Source organism: Rhea americana, unplaced genomic scaffold, assembly GCF_003343005.1.
Source record: "Rhea americana isolate MKP2758 unplaced genomic scaffold, rheAme1 scaffold_89, whole genome shotgun sequence".
Taxonomy (NCBI): Eukaryota; Metazoa; Chordata; class Aves; order Rheiformes; family Rheidae; genus Rhea; species Rhea americana.
The window spans coordinates 1,721,181-1,741,678 of record NW_028187077.1 but is presented as its reverse complement, the minus strand read 5'-3'; the positions used below and the strand labels follow the sequence as shown (position 1 = coordinate 1,741,678).

The 20,498-nt window shown below is 38.8% G+C and overlaps 1 protein-coding gene across 3 annotated transcripts in view; it reads right to left on the bottom strand.

Annotated features, from left to right (window-relative positions):
• The window catches only part of TRPC3 (transient receptor potential cation channel subfamily C member 3), a 46,074-nt gene that overhangs the window by 24,588 nt on the left and 988 nt on the right, over positions 1-20,498 (bottom strand). For all 3 annotated transcript variants that reach the window (XM_085323942.1, XM_085323943.1, XM_085323944.1), the window contains exons 2-3: positions 10,441-11,212; positions 422-607 (exon numbers count right to left, since the gene is read on the bottom strand). In XM_085323942.1, the coding sequence (XP_085180068.1) occupies positions 422-607; positions 10,441-11,212 (958 nt within the window). The remainder of the gene's footprint in view (positions 1-421; positions 608-10,440; positions 11,213-20,498) is intronic.

Genomic DNA, 20,498 nt, shown 5'->3' with positions numbered 1-20,498 from the left:
AAAGAAAAAATCAGTTATTTTCATTGATTGAAACCAACGGTATTATAAATATAGCTTTGTCTTCTGTTTGATATTATCACACAGACTGGCAAGAAGATACATGCTTGTAGAGCRAAAAATCTGGCCCAGCTGAAAACTTCAAGGTTTTTGATTTAACCAGCAGAAGAATCTGACCAACTGTGTATAACTCTGCTAGCACAGCTGATTTATGTCATTAAAATCTCCCATCAATTCTCAGCTGCAGAATGTAGATTAAACAGAACTCCTTCACTGGAACGCTCATCTGCCAGTTTCCATTCTGTGAGAATGCTCTACCTTTTACTAACACAATAAACTACCAGTTCACAATACGTGTGGAATAACGACATGACATTGAGTTCATGTGCTATACCACCTGAAAGTACTGGCCATAAAGAGTTACCTTTTTGACCTCATACTTAATGGCCAGTTTCACACGACTCAGTGACGCTCTGTGTCTCTGTGTTTCAACTGGCTCAGAACTCAAATCCCCGTTTAAAATGGCCTCCACTTCTTCCGAGTCTCGGCAGAGATCGAGAACACCAACCACAAAGTCCTTGCACTGCATGGACAGCTTGCGATAGTCATTCTAAAACAGAAGGGAAAGAGAAAATGGCCAATCAGGAACCTGCTTAAGAATCAATGGCAAGGAAAAAAGAAARTGTTCAGGTTACTGAAAATGAATAGTGTTTGACTTTTACAGAATATGTCAAGTTCAAAACATATCAGACATTTTTGTATGGCAAAATCATTTCTTTTTTGATGCCTACCCAAGCAGAACAGCAAAAGCTTTCAGTGATGTAGACAATTAATGAAATAATTCTTACAGGGTTGCCTCCCAGGCTATGAATATAATTTTTGTTCTTGTTACAATGCTAAAGTGGCCGATTACTTTTACTCTCGTTTACAACATTCATTCCCCCCTCCCCTTTCCCCTCTACTTCCCACCTTTCATTAGATAGGCTTCACAAATAACAAAGGGTAACTGCASAGAGTAGCTGCGGCGGGGAATTAGACATCGGTGTTTTGTAGCAAGACTAGGGCAAGTTTCCTATACAGACAACTGAGAGAAACCAGCATCTTCAAAGGGCGATTCCAAGCTTTTATATTAGGTTCCTGTTCTGAGTCATTCTCAGACCATCTCTCCACTGACACCACAGCCAGTCTACAGACACACTTTGGTAAACTTCACGTTTTCCTYAGGAGTTCTGCCCAATTTTCCCTTCCTGGCCTTTCCCTCTTCTTCAACGTCCTGTCCATATCTGTATGGGAAGTGTATTTATGTAATYTGAACTCATTTTAAAAAAAGTTCAAAACTGGTTCCTATTATGATTTTAAGCAAGGTTTCCCAGGATTGAGTAGACAACCTCCACTCAGGATAATTAGGCTCTCCAGAAACCTGTATTTCTTTTTAGTAAGGTATCTCTCCCTGCACCTTTCCAACCCCACCCCGCACCAGCCTCTACCATATTGCACAATATCATCAGCCATTTCCAGTTTTGTAGCACGTTCATTGTACCTGTGAAATCTTACTGCGTCATTAGTTAACACAACTACTGCTGGTCCTCAATCTTTCTTTTGTCTCCCCTCACAGTCTCCTCCATCACTTCACGCTTTTGAACCATATCCTTAGTTTCACTCATGTGTTGTGATCCTTCCTGTACATCTATCAAACTGTTGTGTCTAGGATACTGTGATAATGCTTTTCTCTACAAACACACTTTTTGTCTGGCATACTGCTCACAATTTCCATGCTCTTCCTCCTTATTCTTTTTGCCTCCTCTCTCTGCGCAAGCTTAGGTCTAATGTTTAGGTTTTAGCTTTCAACTTATCAGTTGCTTATATATGCTGATATCACAAAGATTCCCATYGAGCTTTTCTTGTATCTTTTCTGACAAAAATTGTGGCTGCTTCTCAAAATCTTAAGATAATTCTGTTAGGCATGCAAACATGCATCTTTCCTTGCACTTTTGTTTATGCTTGTTTATCTGTCTTCCTCCATCTCTGTGACGTTGTCTATAAGCTCATGTGCGAGTTCTACCTAAAACTCTCAGTCTTCAATTCCTGTGTCCACATCCTCTCMGCTTGACTTATATAACTTTTTCATCCGAGATGCAGCTTCCAATTCTCTTATATAAAGCTATAGTTGGAGGAGGAAACTTGACTGCACTGCCTCTTTTACCTTGTTGCATTAAGTGTTTTGGTGTCCAATTCGGAACAGTAAAGCCTTCTCTGCGACCACCCGATAGTTTGCTTCAGCTGTTTTTCCCAACAGGCTATCAAAAGGCTAGTCCGAGTCCTCTGTCTCTCTCCTCTGTCTCTGTCTCTCTACTTTTCTTTGTTCATCATTCATCAGTGAACTCTGTTCATTTTCACACATGGCCTTTTTTAAAATCACTTTTGAGGGTACAGATTTTTCCTTTGTGATTCCTGTCATAAGGAAAGGGCTTCCTTACTGCCTCTTCTTTCATTATTTGCTCATTTAATTTCAAGCTTTATTTGAAACTCAATTTTTTTTTTTTGCCTAAGTATATTACTTTTCCTTCCTTGTACTACCCGTTTTGTTAGTATTTTTAACTTAGCATCTATAAAATGTTCTGGGGAGAATATAAACAAATAAAACAGGATAGAAGAACAAACATGCTGTCAGTGCTTTCAAATTATTTTGGGAAAGATGGGAAAAAAAGGCTGCACAGGATAAATGTGGGAATCAGATAACAATCTCATAGGTTGGATTCAGATATGAATCAAGATCTCTGCAAYTTTGTTGGAGACAGACAAACAATCCTAGGAATTGTGTTACTATAGAAAACTAACGCCCTGCATACAAACTAGGAAGTAAACAATTCTAACCTTGATAGGACCCTGTTATTCCCTTAGGCCATAGAAGATATTAATTCAGTTGTCACAGAACCAACAAGATATAACACTATTTTAGATGTGTTTTTGGTAAATGAGGAGAACTGTATAGATGAGCCAGTTATAATAACTAAGCAATAAAATTAAGTGGAAGAATGCACAAGCATATCAGTAAAATTTAGGACTTTAAGAAGGCAAACTCCGATAAGCTAGTCAAGGAGTGAAATGGACTTAAAAGCAATGGACTTAGAATGGAGATCTGAATGTAGAGAAGGCTTTTAAGAGAAAGAAATGAAAGTGATTAGACATCAGATCCTACACAAATAAACATGTTGTAGAGGAGGATTTCAGAACTGTTGTTTCAGCCACCTTAGAAAAGATGAGGGAGAAACAGCCTAGACCAGAAAGAAAGTATCATCATAGAGAATAAAGGTAAAACTGTTAAAAGTCAGGTTTAGAAAGGGTATTAAGAGCACGAAGAGGTTCATCATATTAGCCGGAGAATATGAAAAGAGGATTGGGATTCTCTTCAGTGAGGAGAAAATAGAAACTAAAGATAATCCAAGCAGAACCAACAAACCTAAAGCAATACGTTGGCTTCAGCTTACTTCAGTCCTATGTTGTTCTATTGCTTATCTTAAGTTGTTTTACATGTTTAAAAACAGAATTACTGCAAATCTGTGAGAACTTGAAACACTTTGCCTTGAATTTCTTATTTCAGAGTTGCTTCCACATTTTTGCTACAACTAAAGAAGCACTTATTGAGATGACAGCACAAAACATGATAATCATGCACAGCACAATGTTAATTCAAAAGGAGTAAGACTGGTAATTAATTTTCCTTTAGCAATATAAAATATCTGTAATTCTGCTACTGACAGCATGTAGAAGGATATATTAACTTCACTGACTTCAATGGTAGCACTATACAGCTGAAAGAGAAACTACATTTTTTCTCACCTTAATTTTGCAGGCACATGTAACTTTACAAGATTACAAAAAAAAGTCACTCTTTGTTTTAGTATTAATTCTGTCTACCCTATGCTGAAAGAGGACATCTCATTAAAATTCAACAAAGTTTAGTTTAGCTGTTTTTTTTTAAACTATTGAAAGTCCTCATAGCACATCAGAGTTCAAATTTTGCCCTTGTATGAATTAATATATACTGTCCATCTGTGGGGAGTTTTTTCATTTAAGATGTCTTCCATGTGCGAAGATCTCGGAGATGCAGATACGAACAAACACAATGAGAAATATAGAAGTTCTAATAGTTTGGAAATTGAAATATTTAATCTTCCTAGTGATTCATTCCTTTTTCTTTACCATCTAATCATTATCAACTTCCTTAAAAACCACAGAAGTGTAATACAAAAAGTTATATTACAAAAACTTATTTCTCAAAAATTTAAAGAAAAAAATCAGGAAAATCTAATTTGATTTCCTTGCATTTAAGCCACAGTCCAGTCACACTGGAGTCACACATATGCATGCAAAAGTATACTCTACCATCAGTTTTACAAAACATAAACATTCAAGGAAGTTTTTGCTAGTGATACACACTGCTACTGCAAAGGCTTAAACACATACAGTTTTCTCAGTACAAACTGCGGAATACATTTTCACTGGTGGCTACAACCAGGAAATACTGCCTAGAAGTGGCAGAGTGGTGTAAAGTCACCTTACTAAGGCAAAGGAGAACAAATTTTGATGGCTACAATATTACGTGAAGACCACAATTTCAACAGAGCACAGGCTGTTTCATTTTGCTGTTCTCTTTCACAGAGGAAGACTCATCCCTGCAAGTATGCCTGCAAGTGTATCAAGCCTCCTTACTGATCCTGGCGGAGGCTGCCACGTTTTTTYCCCTCACAGCTCATACTTTACACCCATACTTTTTCAGGTGCCCTGAAAATACACCATCCACTCTGTGCACAGCCCRGCTGTTTGTGTAAGGACAGACTGCCTTGCCTGGACTATTTGCCAGCTACAGAAGAGTTGCTTACTTGTACATATGGGCTTTTACGTCTTGTACTACATATGAACGACATAGAATTTTGTCAAATTTAAGGATTAAATAAAGCCTACAATATTTACAGATACTGTTACAAGAGCTCAAGATCACTGTGTACATTGCTAGCATCTGGTTCAGACTTTGAATCCTACACTAGAAAAACTTGTTAGATTTCCCTCTCTAGGTCTTTATTTTACTTATTTGTAAAATCTAGTTTCTCTCAGTCTATTTAATTGCCTCATAAACCAAAGCAGACAAACTTTAGCCACATTGCTTGAGGATTGGGTCCCATGGTTACAATCTCCTACCTCTAGGTAGGCTGACGTTTTAAAACTGTTGTGCTAGCAGCAGAAACCACAACTTGTGGTCTGTCACCCACACACACAGCTCTGCTTTCTCTTGAGAAGATCCTGAGATCAAATGAAGTCCAGATCACTCATCTCTTCCCTATACTAAACAATGCCACCAAAACTCCCCGCGTGAAGCATCCAAACCCATGTTCGAAACCCCCTGCTACATACAGCGCAAACTGCCATCTCCCTTAGGTGAAGCTACCCTTTAGGGGAATGCCAAACAACGAGCCAGGCACTTACAGACCTGCTTATATCGGGGAGCTCTCTATTTTTCATGATAATGCAGGGACTCTGGTTCCCCAACTAGCATAGGGCATCTTCAGTTAACTCACAGCCTAACTTAGCTGGTTTTACTAGCTATATCTTAAATGACATCTCTCTCAAAAAACGAATGGTTGCAGACATCTTTGTAATATCAGTATCAGTCTGTATTCTGCATTTCATGGATATCACAGATGATACCTCTATCTAATGGAGAACTGATCATGAGCAGAACTGCAGATCTGTGCCTCACCAGCAGTTTGAGGACTCTGGCACACATCAACTGTCAGATCTCAGTCTGTCCAACTCCGCATACTCCATTTTCACTCATAATATTAAAGACTACATTGGGAGTTTATCTAGAATTTTTGAAAAGGATGTATTAATCTGTGTGCAAAGAATAAAGCATATGAACAAATATCTAAAGCTGATTTTATCCTTGAGATAAACTGTTTTAACRATAACTTATAAAAAGCTGTTTATAAAGAGAAATTACATCTATTCAAGTAAAATGCATGCATCTACTTCCTGTTCTACAAGAGCCAGATTTCCATAAGCACCACATTCATGTGCTGCATAACTTATTCACACACATGCAGTCATGCATGCAAGTTCAGTATTAGGTATTAAATGGTCCTTTTGAAATCACATATATAACAGGTCAGTTTGCATATATAACTGTAGGAACTGTATATGCAAACTAAACACATAATTGCACTAATGATTATGGAACTGAGCCCTGTCCTTTTAAAAACTGGTCCTAAATGTAGTTCAAGCTTGAACAATCTTTGTTAGTTCAGCTGAGATAACACTATGTAAATGTACTTGGAACAGTGACAGATTCTGCCCTTACATGCACGTCCACATCTTCCATCACTTTCAGTGAGAGCCTGCAGTACCACCAAGAAAAGGGATTTATCCTACATTAACTCAGACTACACTCCTCTTCTTTTTGTCCTTGATATGATGGACTGAATTCTGACATGATGTGCAATTCCCACTGAGAGAACTGAGCTTGCTTACACCAAGACCGCATTTAGCTGAGAACTGCTATACACAGACTATCATACAGCTTTTTAGYTACCTTGTCCTCCCTCTATTCCCCCCTCCCTCCCCTTTTCTTTCTTTTTCTTTTTTTTTTTTTTTTTTTTTTGGGGGGGGGGGGGGGGCTATTGGTACTCCAAAGGAAAGTTCCATCAGCTGTTCTGATTGCTATAAATTCTCCTGTCACCAGGCAATAATATTTTTAAAGGTCTCAGGGAGGACGGTAAATATCAATTAATGTTAGTAACCTACAGCAACTTGCACTGGCCAGGGCTTGCTAAAAATAGAACAAAAATCATTAAAATTGGAAATATTTGTATTATACGGTATTTTCTGGTGCTACTGGGGCTGGAAAATATGACTCTGCAACTGTGGTAAGGAACACYGTTTTACCTTAGAAAAACATACAGTTCCAGACTAAGCTTCCCCAGCCAGTCTCTGAACTATAAAGCAGTTAACTTCAGAGGTCTGAAACCACTTCAGAAAGCCAAGCGACAGCAGAAAGCTGCACAACTTTCTCTAACTTAATAGGTTTGGAGCTTTTCAACAAATGGAAGAAATTCAACTAGCAGATTAATACACTTTGAAAGCTTTGTTTTACTTGTAAAACACTTTCTGAGCAGGCACATTGCTTATCAAAGCCTTCATAAACATCAAAATCTGTGTAGTCCAGAGTGAAGCAGAATTCTGGTCTCACAACTTAGACTCAGTACTTCATTAGCACTACTGCTTTCCTTTCAATTAACTCTATGTACAAGATCTGAGAAAAGAAAATCCATTCAGCTCATTTAAGAGACCGAGAGCAAGAGTTCTTAACGCTTGGTAGTAATCTTGACTTGGACAAAACAAATGGAAATTTCTGACTTCATTCCCAACCCCATTGTCAATCCCTGGAACAGGGACTTGATTTGCCAGGGAAGGTAAAAGGAAAAACGATGCAGTTCTTGCTCTGGGCACAAGGATAATATCTTGCTACACTAGTCACTAATACGATGCCTTGTTGCTTTGATAGCTGGGCACTGATAATCTCAGCTGTTCCCTCAGCTAGTTTCTAGACCTAGAGAGCAGTCATCAGGATGTTCACACATGCCAGCATGCTTTACCAGGATTAGGAAAAGCAAGGAAGGAACTACAGGCAGGAAGATGCAAGGAATACAAAAAAAAAGTTGAAGAGAACTCTTGGAAAGGAGATTAAAAAAAAAAAGTAAATACAAGAGGGAACTGAAAAAGGAGGAAAGAAGAAAGGAAAGATGACAACAAGCAGCTGCAAAAAGGRGAAAGGAAACTACAACGAAATAGATGACAAACTAAAAGGAGCACTAGAAATCTGGAACAGGGATTTCACAGAGGTGTAAGAAGTAAGGAAGCTTGGGAAGGTAAGAAGTAAGGGGAATGAAATGTTCTTTAGTGCTCCAGTTCCCCACCTATTTTTTACTCATTTTCAGTTTTTATTTTTGTCTGCATGCCTKGTATCTTCAAAGAAAAATGAAGGTTCACCGATTTCTTCGATTCCTTTCTGCTTACTTCTGACAGAGAGGGGAAAAAAAAAACAATGTAATTAAGAATAAATTTTTTAATGTTCGCATGGAACTGACTACCATAAATGAATGTCCTAAGTCACTTATCCACATCTCTAATGCACTACTTCAAGCTCCGATTTGCACATGGACATCAGAATTTGCTATTGTAAATCATTAGTGAAAGAAGCAGACTTGACTTTGCATATGCAAAAGATAAGGTTCGACTTAGCAAGTGTGCATCAGGAAACCTGGCCTCGGCATTTTTAAACAAGTTCACTCCATATTTCTTCTCTGTGAGGAAACCACCTAGAAAGTACTTTCTGTGCCACTGTCCCACATCCAGGAAGCGCACTGCAGTGAGCAAACGCTGGAAATGCTATGCACCTCAATTTACCATAGATGTTGAGAATAAATCATGAACATCATTAAAATCCCTTTAAATAGATTTCCCCATTTTCTGTGCAAGACAAATGGTATCATCTATTTTTGTCTACCCTGGAAAAATTATGTTCAATGCTGTTTTATGAGTTGAATTTGATTGAAATGCCTAAGCATTTTCCATGATGATACTAAACAAGAGCACACCAGAAGTTGCTCTGGTAGGGGATGTGAACATCAGACCAGAAGCATTCTCCTTTGGGGCATGACAAAGCACACAGTTATTAGCAAAACACATTCAGATGACATCTGTAGAAAAGAAAGCACTGAACGGACAGTTACAACTTGAACTTGCATCAAAGCTGGCAAGAACTGAAAATGGATTTCTGTAAGACACAGAAGAGAGGCTGCTTGCTTCCTCCTTGAACTACCTCTACAGCTGTCAATGCAACATCTCATTACATTCATGTCACTGGCAGCCTTACCATACCTGCCCAATGGCCCCTGTAGAATATAGGGACTTTTCATCAGCCGTGCAGTTTCATCCCTTTCTGGACTAGTTTGATGTTGATACTGAGAAGAGGTGTTTAAAATGGTGTAAGGAAGCAGGAACTGGAATGCACACAACATGAGCCTACCAGACTTGCTTCCTCCCTTCTCAGAGAGTTTTGCCTGAAGAATGACATGAGTGATGAATATGAATCTTCGTATTGGCTTTGGTAGTGGGTCACARCACAACTCTGTTACAATTTTTTTGTTTGTTTTTAGTGGTATAATACTTGGATCCTCCTTGGCACTGAAGCTTTCTTTTTAAATGATATTTCTACTCTCTCAGCTATATCTGAGCTGTTCTTTCTCAAGAGTACAGAATTGTTTCTTCTGCTTATAATAAACTTCACTTTATTCATTTCTGCCCATTCATCTCTAGGTTGCTGTGTCCTTCCTTCTCAGTAATACACTACGTTTTTAACACCTGCTGTCATCTGAAAASATTAATGCATCTTCTGCCTCTCAGATCATTTATGAAAATATTAATTAAACAAGTGGTATCCAGCACTGACCCTGCAGGACCACATTAAAATTTTTTGTTACATCTAAGTAGAGTGCTATTAATATTACTACTTGCTGAGCACAAACTGTCATACCCCAAACTGAGCTTTACTTGCTATAAGCAGTTGTCCTAACCTATTGTCTTGGCTTTGGGTTTTGTGGGCAGCTTTTTGTTTTCCTGTTTTTGTTTGTTTTCTTTTTTTTTTTTCNNNGCGGTGGTGCTAGTGTACAAACTGTGCTTACTACTACTTTTCAAGCTATTGAGAAAAACTATGGATCATAAAAAAGAACAGCAGTGGGTAACAGCTAATTGAGTCATTAGTTATCTGATGGAGAAGCCGAGATACACAGAAAAGTCAGGGCACTGRCATACTAAACCAGATACCACTCAGAAGCAGGATAATAGGGACTGTATCTCTAATCAGTTTAACAGCTGGCTCTGAACAAGTGACATTTCTAAAAAGTGCATTAAAGAAAAGCTTTCTGTATTCCTAGCAATTTGGAGACATCATTTGAAATAAGAATGAACTAAAAAAAATACATCGAATACAGTCAATGCTACAGTATACTTAAGAAAAGCGTAATGTTTCTGCTCTCTAAGCTTATATTACTGAGTGTTTGTAACTAAAAACGATCTTTAACCTGTTACAGTGGACAAAATTGTTTTCCATCTGTTGCAAGGTTATTGCAATTCACATTGTCCCTTTCTCCATTGTTTTCCATGCATAGGAGGTAAAAACACTTTAATTAAAAATGCTTTTTAATRGCTCAATATTCTCAATACATATATTGAGAATTCAAAACCAACAGCAAAAGGGACAATGAATATAATGAAAGCATTTGCAATTGAGAAAGTAAAAATACAGGAAATAATTTCAAGCACCTAAGGACATTATAAAGTAACATCAGCATTAAAACAGTAATAAAAATACAAAAACACCATTACCTTGAATTCTTTCTCAATGTTGGCCAACTTGGCAAGTTCATTGCTGAGTTCCAGAGCAGTGAGTACTGGATCTTCACTGGAGAGGGACAGGTAAGCAGGACTAGCCAATCCTTTGTAAGCGTTTATTCGTGACCTAGAGTGACTGAAAGAATCATGCTTTTGCTTCTCTGTACAGTCATTACATTTGCAGAAATAATCATGAGGTCTTTCTATTCTTGCTCCTTTCATCAATAGCATGTGCACAACTTCGTATTTCTGGCAGTGGGCAGCTAAAATAATGGGAGTGATATCTGGAGAAAAGCGGGTACCGTCTTCGTCATAAGAATAGAAATCGTCATCCTGGAGCTCCTGCTCACAAGGGCTCAGAGTCAGTCGTTTATTTGCTGAAAACCCAGGATGATTCAAAATTGCTTCCACTATCCTGATGTAGCCCTTGCTGATTGCAAGCAGCAGGGCATCTCCAATCCGTGCCAAGTTCTCTTTTTTTAATAGAAGTTCTGTCACTTCCAAATGTTCGTTCCCTACAGCAAGCTGCAAGGCGTTTTGGCCCATGTAGTCAACACAGTTGACATTCAGTGTTTTTGACTCCTCCAGCATTTTGCGCACCACAGGGATGTTCCCATACTCTGCTGCATCTAGAAAGCGCTCTTCTTCAGCGGTAAGACTTGTGCCCCTGTTGTTGAACATGAACGCTGGGCCTCTAATGGCCTGCCGCCTTCCCTTTTCCCTCATCATAGTCATACGTCTCAGAGATGGACTTCCTTCAATGTACCTAGCAAAAATAAGGTAATAGAATTGCACAGTGTTGACTACTTTTAACTTCCACTTCCATTCTGGCTGCAAAAATTGACAACTTACCCATCTTGTCCTGCATCATTTCCTCATCTATTGACCAGGATAATTCTCTACTGTCATCTTTMTATTCTCATTTTTACTTGTACGCTACCTAAAGACACCTACAAGTTCAATTCCACATGTCATTCCATTTCATTAATATGGTCAAGGTTTTTTCCCCAAGATTTTTTGGAGCTGATGGTTTAAGGAAGGTAATATTCATGCTTACCACATCGTACTTTGCATAAACAAGAAGCAAAGACAAGTTTTCTTCCTGATGCCTTGCACAGCAGTACATACTACAGTCTGATCTCACACCCCTCAGCGTTTACTGTCAGACACATTAATCAAATCTGGAAGAATTTACTCACCAGTTAATTTGGCCAAATTATAAGTTTTTGAAAAGAGCACATCATACGTTTTCAGCAGACTTTATGGATACTAGAAACTAAACTGTTCATGGTTTCCAGACACTGGGCGTGATCTAGTCTGGGCTGAGAACAGCTCTTAATCCAATAGGAATTTTGCAATGCTATAGGCTATGTTGGCCCTACTTCTATGACACGTCCATCATTTGAGAAGCTGAGAGGACGAAGCTATCTGATGTTATTTCCCAAGTGGGAAAAAAAACCACAATCCTGTAATATGATCAAAAAAAGAGGAAAATCAAAGATCTTCTGAATAGAAATGAGATCTGTGAGGACAGGTTGCTCTGGGGAAAGGAAATCTGGGTGTGGGAAAGGGAGATTGCTTAGGAAAGGAAATTGAGAATCAACTTGGGAAGTGGTGAACTCCCAGAAAAACTCATTGCAAAAGAAGAAAGAGGGAGAAAAGAGAAGGGGAACAGAAGAAAGGAAAGAGCAAGCAAGACAACTGAGGGACCACAGAATCCAGAATTATGACCCAGTGAAGATGCAGACTGAGAGCAGTAGGGAACAAACAAGGACACGGTGAGAAAAAAAACCATAGATCAGAGGCTGAACTGGAACTAACCACGTAAGAAAAACCGAGAGGGGAAAGGAGGTTTGAAGGAGTAAGACAAGGAGTTACAAGGAAACCAGACCTAGGATGAGAGGTTGAGGAATAGACACTACCTGACTGGAGGAACCAACAACTGCCTGGCTGGGTCTGAAACAACAGAATAAATGGAATCAGGCTGAAGTGGTCACAGCTCAGGGGATGAACAGAAGCTTGATGCCTGCCAGAGCACAGGGCAAAGGCCTGGAGAGGTACTCAGGATACCATAATCTTCCTTCCCTGCTGTCAGCAAATAAGTGTGCAATCCATCAGCAATCTCCCATTCCTTTCTAGTCTGGGTCAATACTGAGGAAGATAGCCTCCAGCTGCTATCAGTTAATCCATTAACTCAAGGGATAGAGATCACTTGAACTGATTTGACAGACAGAAAGGCACTATGCTGCTGATAAACAATATCTGAGTTAATGGAGGACTGTGCTTTGAATACATATGACACCACACATGTGCTACATACTCTGAAATAAAAAGGCCTTTTAGATGTCAAATCTGGGCCTTAACTTCTCTGTGCCTCTGTTCATCGTCTATAAAAACCAAAACTAATAAACTAATATAAAATAAATAATAATTGTATCTTATTTTATAGGAGCATTGTGAAAATGAATTCATCTACCTCATTAAAAAATTCAAATATAACAGTGAACAGCAACACAGAAAAACTGAAGGGGAAATCACTCCTTCCAGTCTCAGCACACAGGGTGACTAATGCACGCTAAACAGAGGTAGGTCCACATAATGAACACTGAGGACAAAAGAAAACATTAAACAGTCCTTTTTAAGAAAACCCTGTCAGTCTATAAAGGAGTGAAACGAGGGGGGAAAATGGCACATGCACATAAAGACCACACATTCAAGAGGCCATAGTAGAAGYTGCATGGGCAGTATATCCTAATTTCTGTGGGTTAAGATCTGCAACCTGAGTAACCTTCTTTTGAACACCATTTTTTTAATTATTATTTTATGAGTGTTTTTGCAACAGTGAGCTTATCTATACTACCACTGCACAAAATATGCCTGTTGACATCAGTGGTTCTCTCTATACAGAGCACTAGAAGCTCTAATGGTTTTCATTGTGCATAACTAATGCTATTCAGGTTGTAAGAACGTGTCTGGTCTTCCAGCTATCCACATCAGCTGTAATAGATTTCATAAAACGTAAAATCTTAATTACTTTATCAAAGCTATTGTCATTATAAAAGCTAGTATATGCCCTGAACATTTACATTAATGGCAGTTAACTGTTAATGGCAGTTAACAAACGGGCAGTTTCATTGCAGATCAAGCGGTAAGATTGTAATACTCGTTACCAAGGGTAGAACTCCAGAGATGAAAGCATCTGACCTTATTTAAATTTTCAAGTGTGATCAGTATTTCTGGGCTGTCAGAAATAACCTGGGTGGCACTCCAATGCAAGCTATGATAACTGGTATTTACTTGTGGAAATRTGTGTCAAAATTGCTCTGCCAAACAAGCTAGATCCATTCTTACTCGCTCCTGACCCACTTTCCTTATGGCTATGAAAAAGGCTGCATCACAGAGAGGATTTGTGACTCTGTGTTAAACATGGAATTGACTTAACATCTAAAGCTCAGCCGTATTTCACATTTGAGACTTCTCAGACAAAAAAATTTGAGCCCAGAGTGCATTCGGTGAACAGTCACAGTATACTACTACCATATTCCCCAAAGAAATCACAAGTAGAACCAGAAGTACAGTATTTTCATAGTTACCTTTTACACAAGATCTTATTGTCTGCTAAACTGTTAGGTTTCTAGTCTTCCTCTACATCTAAAAACACACAGCTATGGAAACGCAGCTCCTTAATATATTATTATATGGTTAGAAAAAAAAATCTTTAAGTATATTAAAACAAGCAAAAAGACAGGGAAAAGATTAACTGATGCTGACTTCTTSATTTAAGAAGATTGTAAAGTCACCCTGAATCTCATTTATCTTTTATTAAATACATAGCARCACACTTTCCCCAAAATATTCAGTGTAATTTTGCAATACAATTTGAAATATGACACTTCATTTTCTATTTTATCTGTCATTCTTTCAAGACCCATTAGAGTCTTGCTCTAGAGAACTCAGGTGACTCATCTGACTTCTGTAAAAAAAGATGCATCTTTCCAAAAGTGTTGCATGGGAGTATCTTCCCAGAAAGGAAGATCTCCTCAGCTATAAATCTTGTGACAGAAATGATGTATCTTCAAGTGACTGCAGTACCTTTTCAAAGTAAGATCAAAGTTGCTTGGTATTTTATTGACTAAAGTATTGTCAAGGCCTTCTGAAAAACAAAGAGCAAGAAATCTTGTACAGCACCACACAGCCAGCAGATTGTCAGGTTCATTTGTACCTCCCCTTTTTTCCCCCTTACTCTTCCCTCAGCAAACTGAAAGATCTTGATGCCAGAGAAGTAGCCAGTGTTGCATTCAGCAAGGATCAGTTCAAGCGTCTCCTATTCCATTTTCCACTCTCCTATTCTTATATCTAATAGTCACACTTTCAAGCTATCTTAAGACATCAAGAAAATGGTCTGAATGGTTAAAATTTTAGTTTTTGATTTTTTAACTATTTTCAACACATCCAATGAGCAGTGTCAACTGAAGTAATCAAAACACAAAATCTCAGAACATCTCTAGATATTATTACATTGGTTTATAAATATGTTTAAAAATAGAACTAAATGTATATTAATTACGTGTGCTCCAATTCTTAGAGACTTTAAAGTTTACATTCTCAACCTCTTCCCTGTAAGGAGCTGACATCTTCTTTTAAAAGAGGAAAGGAGACATGGAATTTGTGATGTTCCTCCTCCCATATGTTCCCAATAGTTGGAAGAGGACAGAAAATTTAGAATCTCTAGAGCTCATGGTAAAAATCCACATGAACATCAAGCAAGAAAAATGTCCAACTACTATATACTAATTCTTAAACRGAGATGCACTGCAACATTAAGTGAAGTCTATTTCTAGTACACAGGTTGAGCAGTTAAGCTAGTTAGCAGACTGTAGGAAGGTAAGGAGGACAGACGCCAGTTCCCATCTGCTGACATGGAGCAGCAGCAGAGCCCCCCCATTTTGCCCATGACTAGTTGTTCACATTCCCCACAGTACAAAAAATGGCCGGGGACCTATAAAGCTTCAAGCTGTGTTTGCTGCTCAGCATAAACAAGAAAGATGGAGCTGGGGAAGAACATTCATGTTAACTGAAATACACCAGTTCTACAATATCTTAACATGTTCACTTGGCCATAAGTGTGTACCAGTTAGTTGTTTGGAGGAACTGAAGAGCTTCACTGGCAAAAAGAAATAACTTCTCAAACTGTATAATAACCTTCAGACTCACTAATTCAATAGCACCTGTTAATGATAAAGAAAGATGTTCTTAAGTTGCAAGTTTTATTTCTTTAACTATACTGCTACCATCAGTCATGTGCCAGCTTAAGCCTAGTCCAACACCTCCTACTCAGGCAAACTCTCAATAACTTCAGTGATACCCTTAAGGAGCATACTTCACTACAAGATAATTAACAATTAACCAAGATGTGACAAGACCTTAAGTCAGCTAGTGGTACRGTTGTCCCATTTTATCCTAAAAGTAAGGACATGCACAGAGACTCACGATCTTTAAAGATACGGCTTCATAAGAATAAAAACATAACAAATGGAAATATATTAACATTAAAAAGAGAAAACTCTGACCTGCTGTGTAAGACTGGTTAAAATAAAAGGTACAAAAACAAGTATTTCCCTAGACCTTGGTCTTTGCTTTGTCCCCAGTCACACAAATAAAGCAGACAAACCTTCACTGAAAGCACAAATAAAACTGATGTTCACAGACATGCCATATTCTCCCTGTTCAYACCTATCATGGCCAATGCAATACTGCTAACTCCTGGTTTTATATGTTATGTTTTTAGCACCAGGTGCAAGGTTGTGGTTGAAATTTCATCTATATGAGGGAAAGAGTGTTTCTCCAATCTCATGGCATAATCCATGCCTGTGCCCTTCTTGAATAACATGAAACTGTGACAGTACATCTCTGCTTCTGYGTTGCAGCAGGACTCTCGCCATGATTCCTAAGCAGTATACAGTCTTTCAAGACCCCTTACCAAATGAGAAACATTTCATACAGAGCAGTGATACATACACACTGAACACCTAATTTGTTCATTATATACCAGTTATTGTCATAAGACACAAAAACCTAGCCTATGTTATAATCGTATTCCTATTTATCCTAAATATTTTTGCCTAAAATGTTTGACCTTTCATATATATAATTAAAAAATATAGAATAAATATTTTTTTCATTAAGCAAGCAATGGCCACTTAGCATATTGTGGCTTGCACGCGTAACATTCACTATGACATTATAGTGCGCTGTGGTGTTGYCTGAACACTGCAGTCTGTTCCTGAAATTGATATTTTCCTTTGGACACAGAGTTACTTGTATGTGGGATGCTGGAAACTTTAGCAGCACAATGATTGCAGAGGACTAGAGTAAACTTCATGATTCCTCTGCTTCTACACTGAGTTATTTCAATTCCAGATATCTATTCTGAATCTACTCACCCCTTTCGATGTTTGGATTTGCAGAGTTGTAGCAAGAGGACAGAAATCTGGGACAAATAGCTGACCTCAGAATTCCTTATGTTGTGCTATTCATTATCTCATCAACAGCAACTCAAAACTTTCATAATCTTATTTCTAAGCCTACGTTTTAACCATGCAGACTGCATAAGCCATTTTAAAAATGGAGAGAAGTAGAGAAAACAAATCTCATTCTGGGCCTTTCTAGATTCCTAAATTAGTTTTCTAACATTCGTACTRAAGAACTGGCTGTTACTCTCCCTGAAGTAATAAATGGAAGAAAAGATGGCATCAATAATTTATAAGTAGTATATCCTGTTGCTGAACTTCAGTACAATGTTAGCAATCCCGATTCTATTCTAACCCTGAAAAGAGAATGCAGTCCAGCGATTACAGAGATCAGACAAGTATATCACCAAAACAGTGATGCACACGCACACTTAAAAGCAACAACAGCGGGATGTGCGGCACAGGAGACAGTCTGCTTCGTGTTCTGCCAAAAGTAACCTCTGAGGTCCCAGTTTAAAAAAATCTAAAGAATGATAATTGACTTGCTCCCAAAAGCAAGTGCTTAGACATGCAAATAAATATTAGCAGTCTTTCAGCTCATGACTGTTAAGGTATCTTAAACTAAGGGATCTCAAAGCTGTTTGCTTTATTACCATCACAGAAAAATACTGTGTTGTGCCATGCGAGGTAGCAGCCCCTGGCTCTGTGCAGGGCCACAAGCAGTGCCAGCAGGCTGTCCCTCCAGCTTCATCACCTCTCAAGTAAAGACTTTGCTGTTCCTCCAAGCGCTGCTCCAAGCCACGCACCAGAAGAGGCTTCTGGTAGGCTTGTGTTTTTCACCAGTAGAAGTCGTGTCATTTTTATGTATGTTCACATACCATGCTCTGAAGAAGCTTGCATGTGCGCTCTTAATTTGGTAATCTCTGTACCAAACCAAAGAATATTGCATGAGAGCTTCCTCCCCCCTTCTGCAAACCATTGCCTCGGCTTGCCAGAAGAGGGAAGCTCATTCAGCTGAACAACAGAACATAAATCAGGCCAGCTGCAAGGCCTGACCCTGGCCTATACTCTCCCACTGCTCTGAAATGACATAATCCATCATCCAAAATGCCCTCATGTCAGCTTGCAGAAGTTCTGGCTCAGAACTGGAAAAGAACTTCAGTCAGTAAATGGAACAAAACGCAATGAGGTATCAGGTAGGGGTGTACTCACACTCAGTTTTGTTCCTTTTTGCCCGCAAACTATGCAGAGCTTTTTCCCACCATTACTCTTCACAAACTCCTCAACAGAAAACACCAATCACCTGAATTCCAAGAAAATAAAGGGTGTACATTTTGGTGTGAGGACTGCACATGTGCATACAGAATAAGGCAAACATCTCACAGGGAAAAAGGCAATCTACAGGGCTATAGCAACAAAGAATTTTRAAGCCTTTTTTGCTCTCAGTCATCGATTTGTGTTCTGGAGTTTCACTGACTCGGGAAACGAAAGTATTTTTTTTTTCAAAGAGCTTCAGGAAATCAGGCATCTAAGACCTACTACATTTAACTTAAATTTTTTTGTCCRCATTTTTCTCACTGGGACATCTGATACCTCTGAAGCAGAAGTATCACATCCAGGCTGCAGCCTTAGTGGGAACCTGAAGTTAATTACTTTTTCCAGCAATACTTGGCACAGGAGGGAGCTAGCCATACATTGACAGRTACCTTGCGTAGGTTACAGCTTTCRGAGYGAAGACAATTCAAATACCAACAAAATACGTCTTCCCAGGCAAGCTATTTTGCATCTTCCTGCCTCTTTCTCCTTGCACTGTTTGTCAGTGCTGAATATTTGGACCATAAATTGTTCAATTCAAGGATTCTCATACTCATTTTGTGCACACTAAAGCATTAAGTCTGCCAATTTGAGCACATTATTAGCAAACAGATATTGGTATTTCTTTCATTAACAGATGTTATGATTTTAGCCTTCAGCACCAAATGAAAAAAAATCACTCCAGAAGAAAAAGCCTGGCACTATATCATGGAAGACCAAGGGCATGTAACAGAGGAGGCAGTTGTAGGTGTCTCCTCTTTCTGCTCTGTCACTTCAGTACACTCCTATTACATTGATTAATGGAACCTTTTTGTCAGCCCAGAGGATGGTCACTTRCAACCACTGCTGAGACAAAGGTTCCCAGGACAGGATCGCAAGTAAGCAATGCCAACAGATGGAGCTCACTCCAGGTACAAATGCCTATAGCTGTGCAAAGCTGACTCCAGTTTGGTCCCTGTTGACAAAATAAACATTTCTTAAAGAAAGGAATATGCTAATAGTTCTATGGAAACACCAACCTACCARACATTTAGAAGTTTAGGTCTCATAGTTACAATTTATTTGAGCTAGCTAGCTTGAGTTGTCCAGAAGTTAAGTGTCCAAGCCTAAACCAATCCTCTAGGCTCCTTGTCTGGTGAATGGGAAAAGACAAGCACCTCAAGAAAGGCTCACCCCACTGATTACAGAGGGATCCTAGACAATTTAAGGACAACTTTCAGACAGCTAAAGACAGGTGAGATGTTCCTTCCCTTGATGTCTCAGGTGCTGAGTACATGATATTTGTGCAGAATTTCTGCACTGGGATTGTGGAAACCACTTTTATTTGTGATGATCACATTCTAAGTGCTACTCTAATTATTCTTGTACTTTAGAGTTGTCACTAGGGTGATTTTAATTAAGAYTTGTTCTATGAAGGCTGAATATGTTATCTTAAAACTCAAAATGAAGTGTTTGTCATTYAGTAATTAAAATATTTAATTAAGAATTAAATATTGTCCTGAGAGTGTAAGATACTCAAGTAAACCTCAGAGAGAAGTCTCACAAAATTGCAATACGTTATGAAGATGAGTGAATAATTCACTCAGAGCCTACATTTTGTAAATCAGAGCCAAGAAAGTTATTATCCCTGTAAGTAAAATTTCTCTTGCAGTAAGTTCTAGCCATAGCTAGTATTTATACATGTGAATATGTCTTTAAAAGCAACAAACTGAAACTTCTTAAGACATCTTGAATGTAAACTGACAAGATACATTGCTAAAACTGATGTTCTCCTGCACAGTTGTCCTAGATTTCTGTTGGGAGTCTGGTTTTATCACAGTCTAGGTTATTTAAAAGATAAAAAAGGGATGTTTTGCATTGCCAGGACAAAAGGGTGTAGTGGGCTCTCTAAACCTTACGTGAGCTAATAATTACGRTTTCTTCCAGCAACTATGCTGGTAGTTCAGGGAAAAACACCACAAAATAAACACATGATGTGAACGCAAATTAAAGGTGTTCATCAGAATATTAAGCGACCTACTTCACCAAGCTCTTCCCGAAAAACTAGTAAAGTTTCCTAAGTGTTCGGCGGCAGGAAGGGATTTAAACTGTGTCATCGGTTTAGGGATTGGGGAGGGGGGGAGGAAAGAAGAGAAGAGAAGAGAAAAGCCCCAGTAATGCAAGGGAGGAGGCGCAGTAGCGGGGAACGAGCCCAGCGCCGGGGAAGCGCCGCGGCTCTGCGAGCGGGGCGCTGAGACCCGCTCTCGCGCCCGGGCGCGGCCCCGGCCC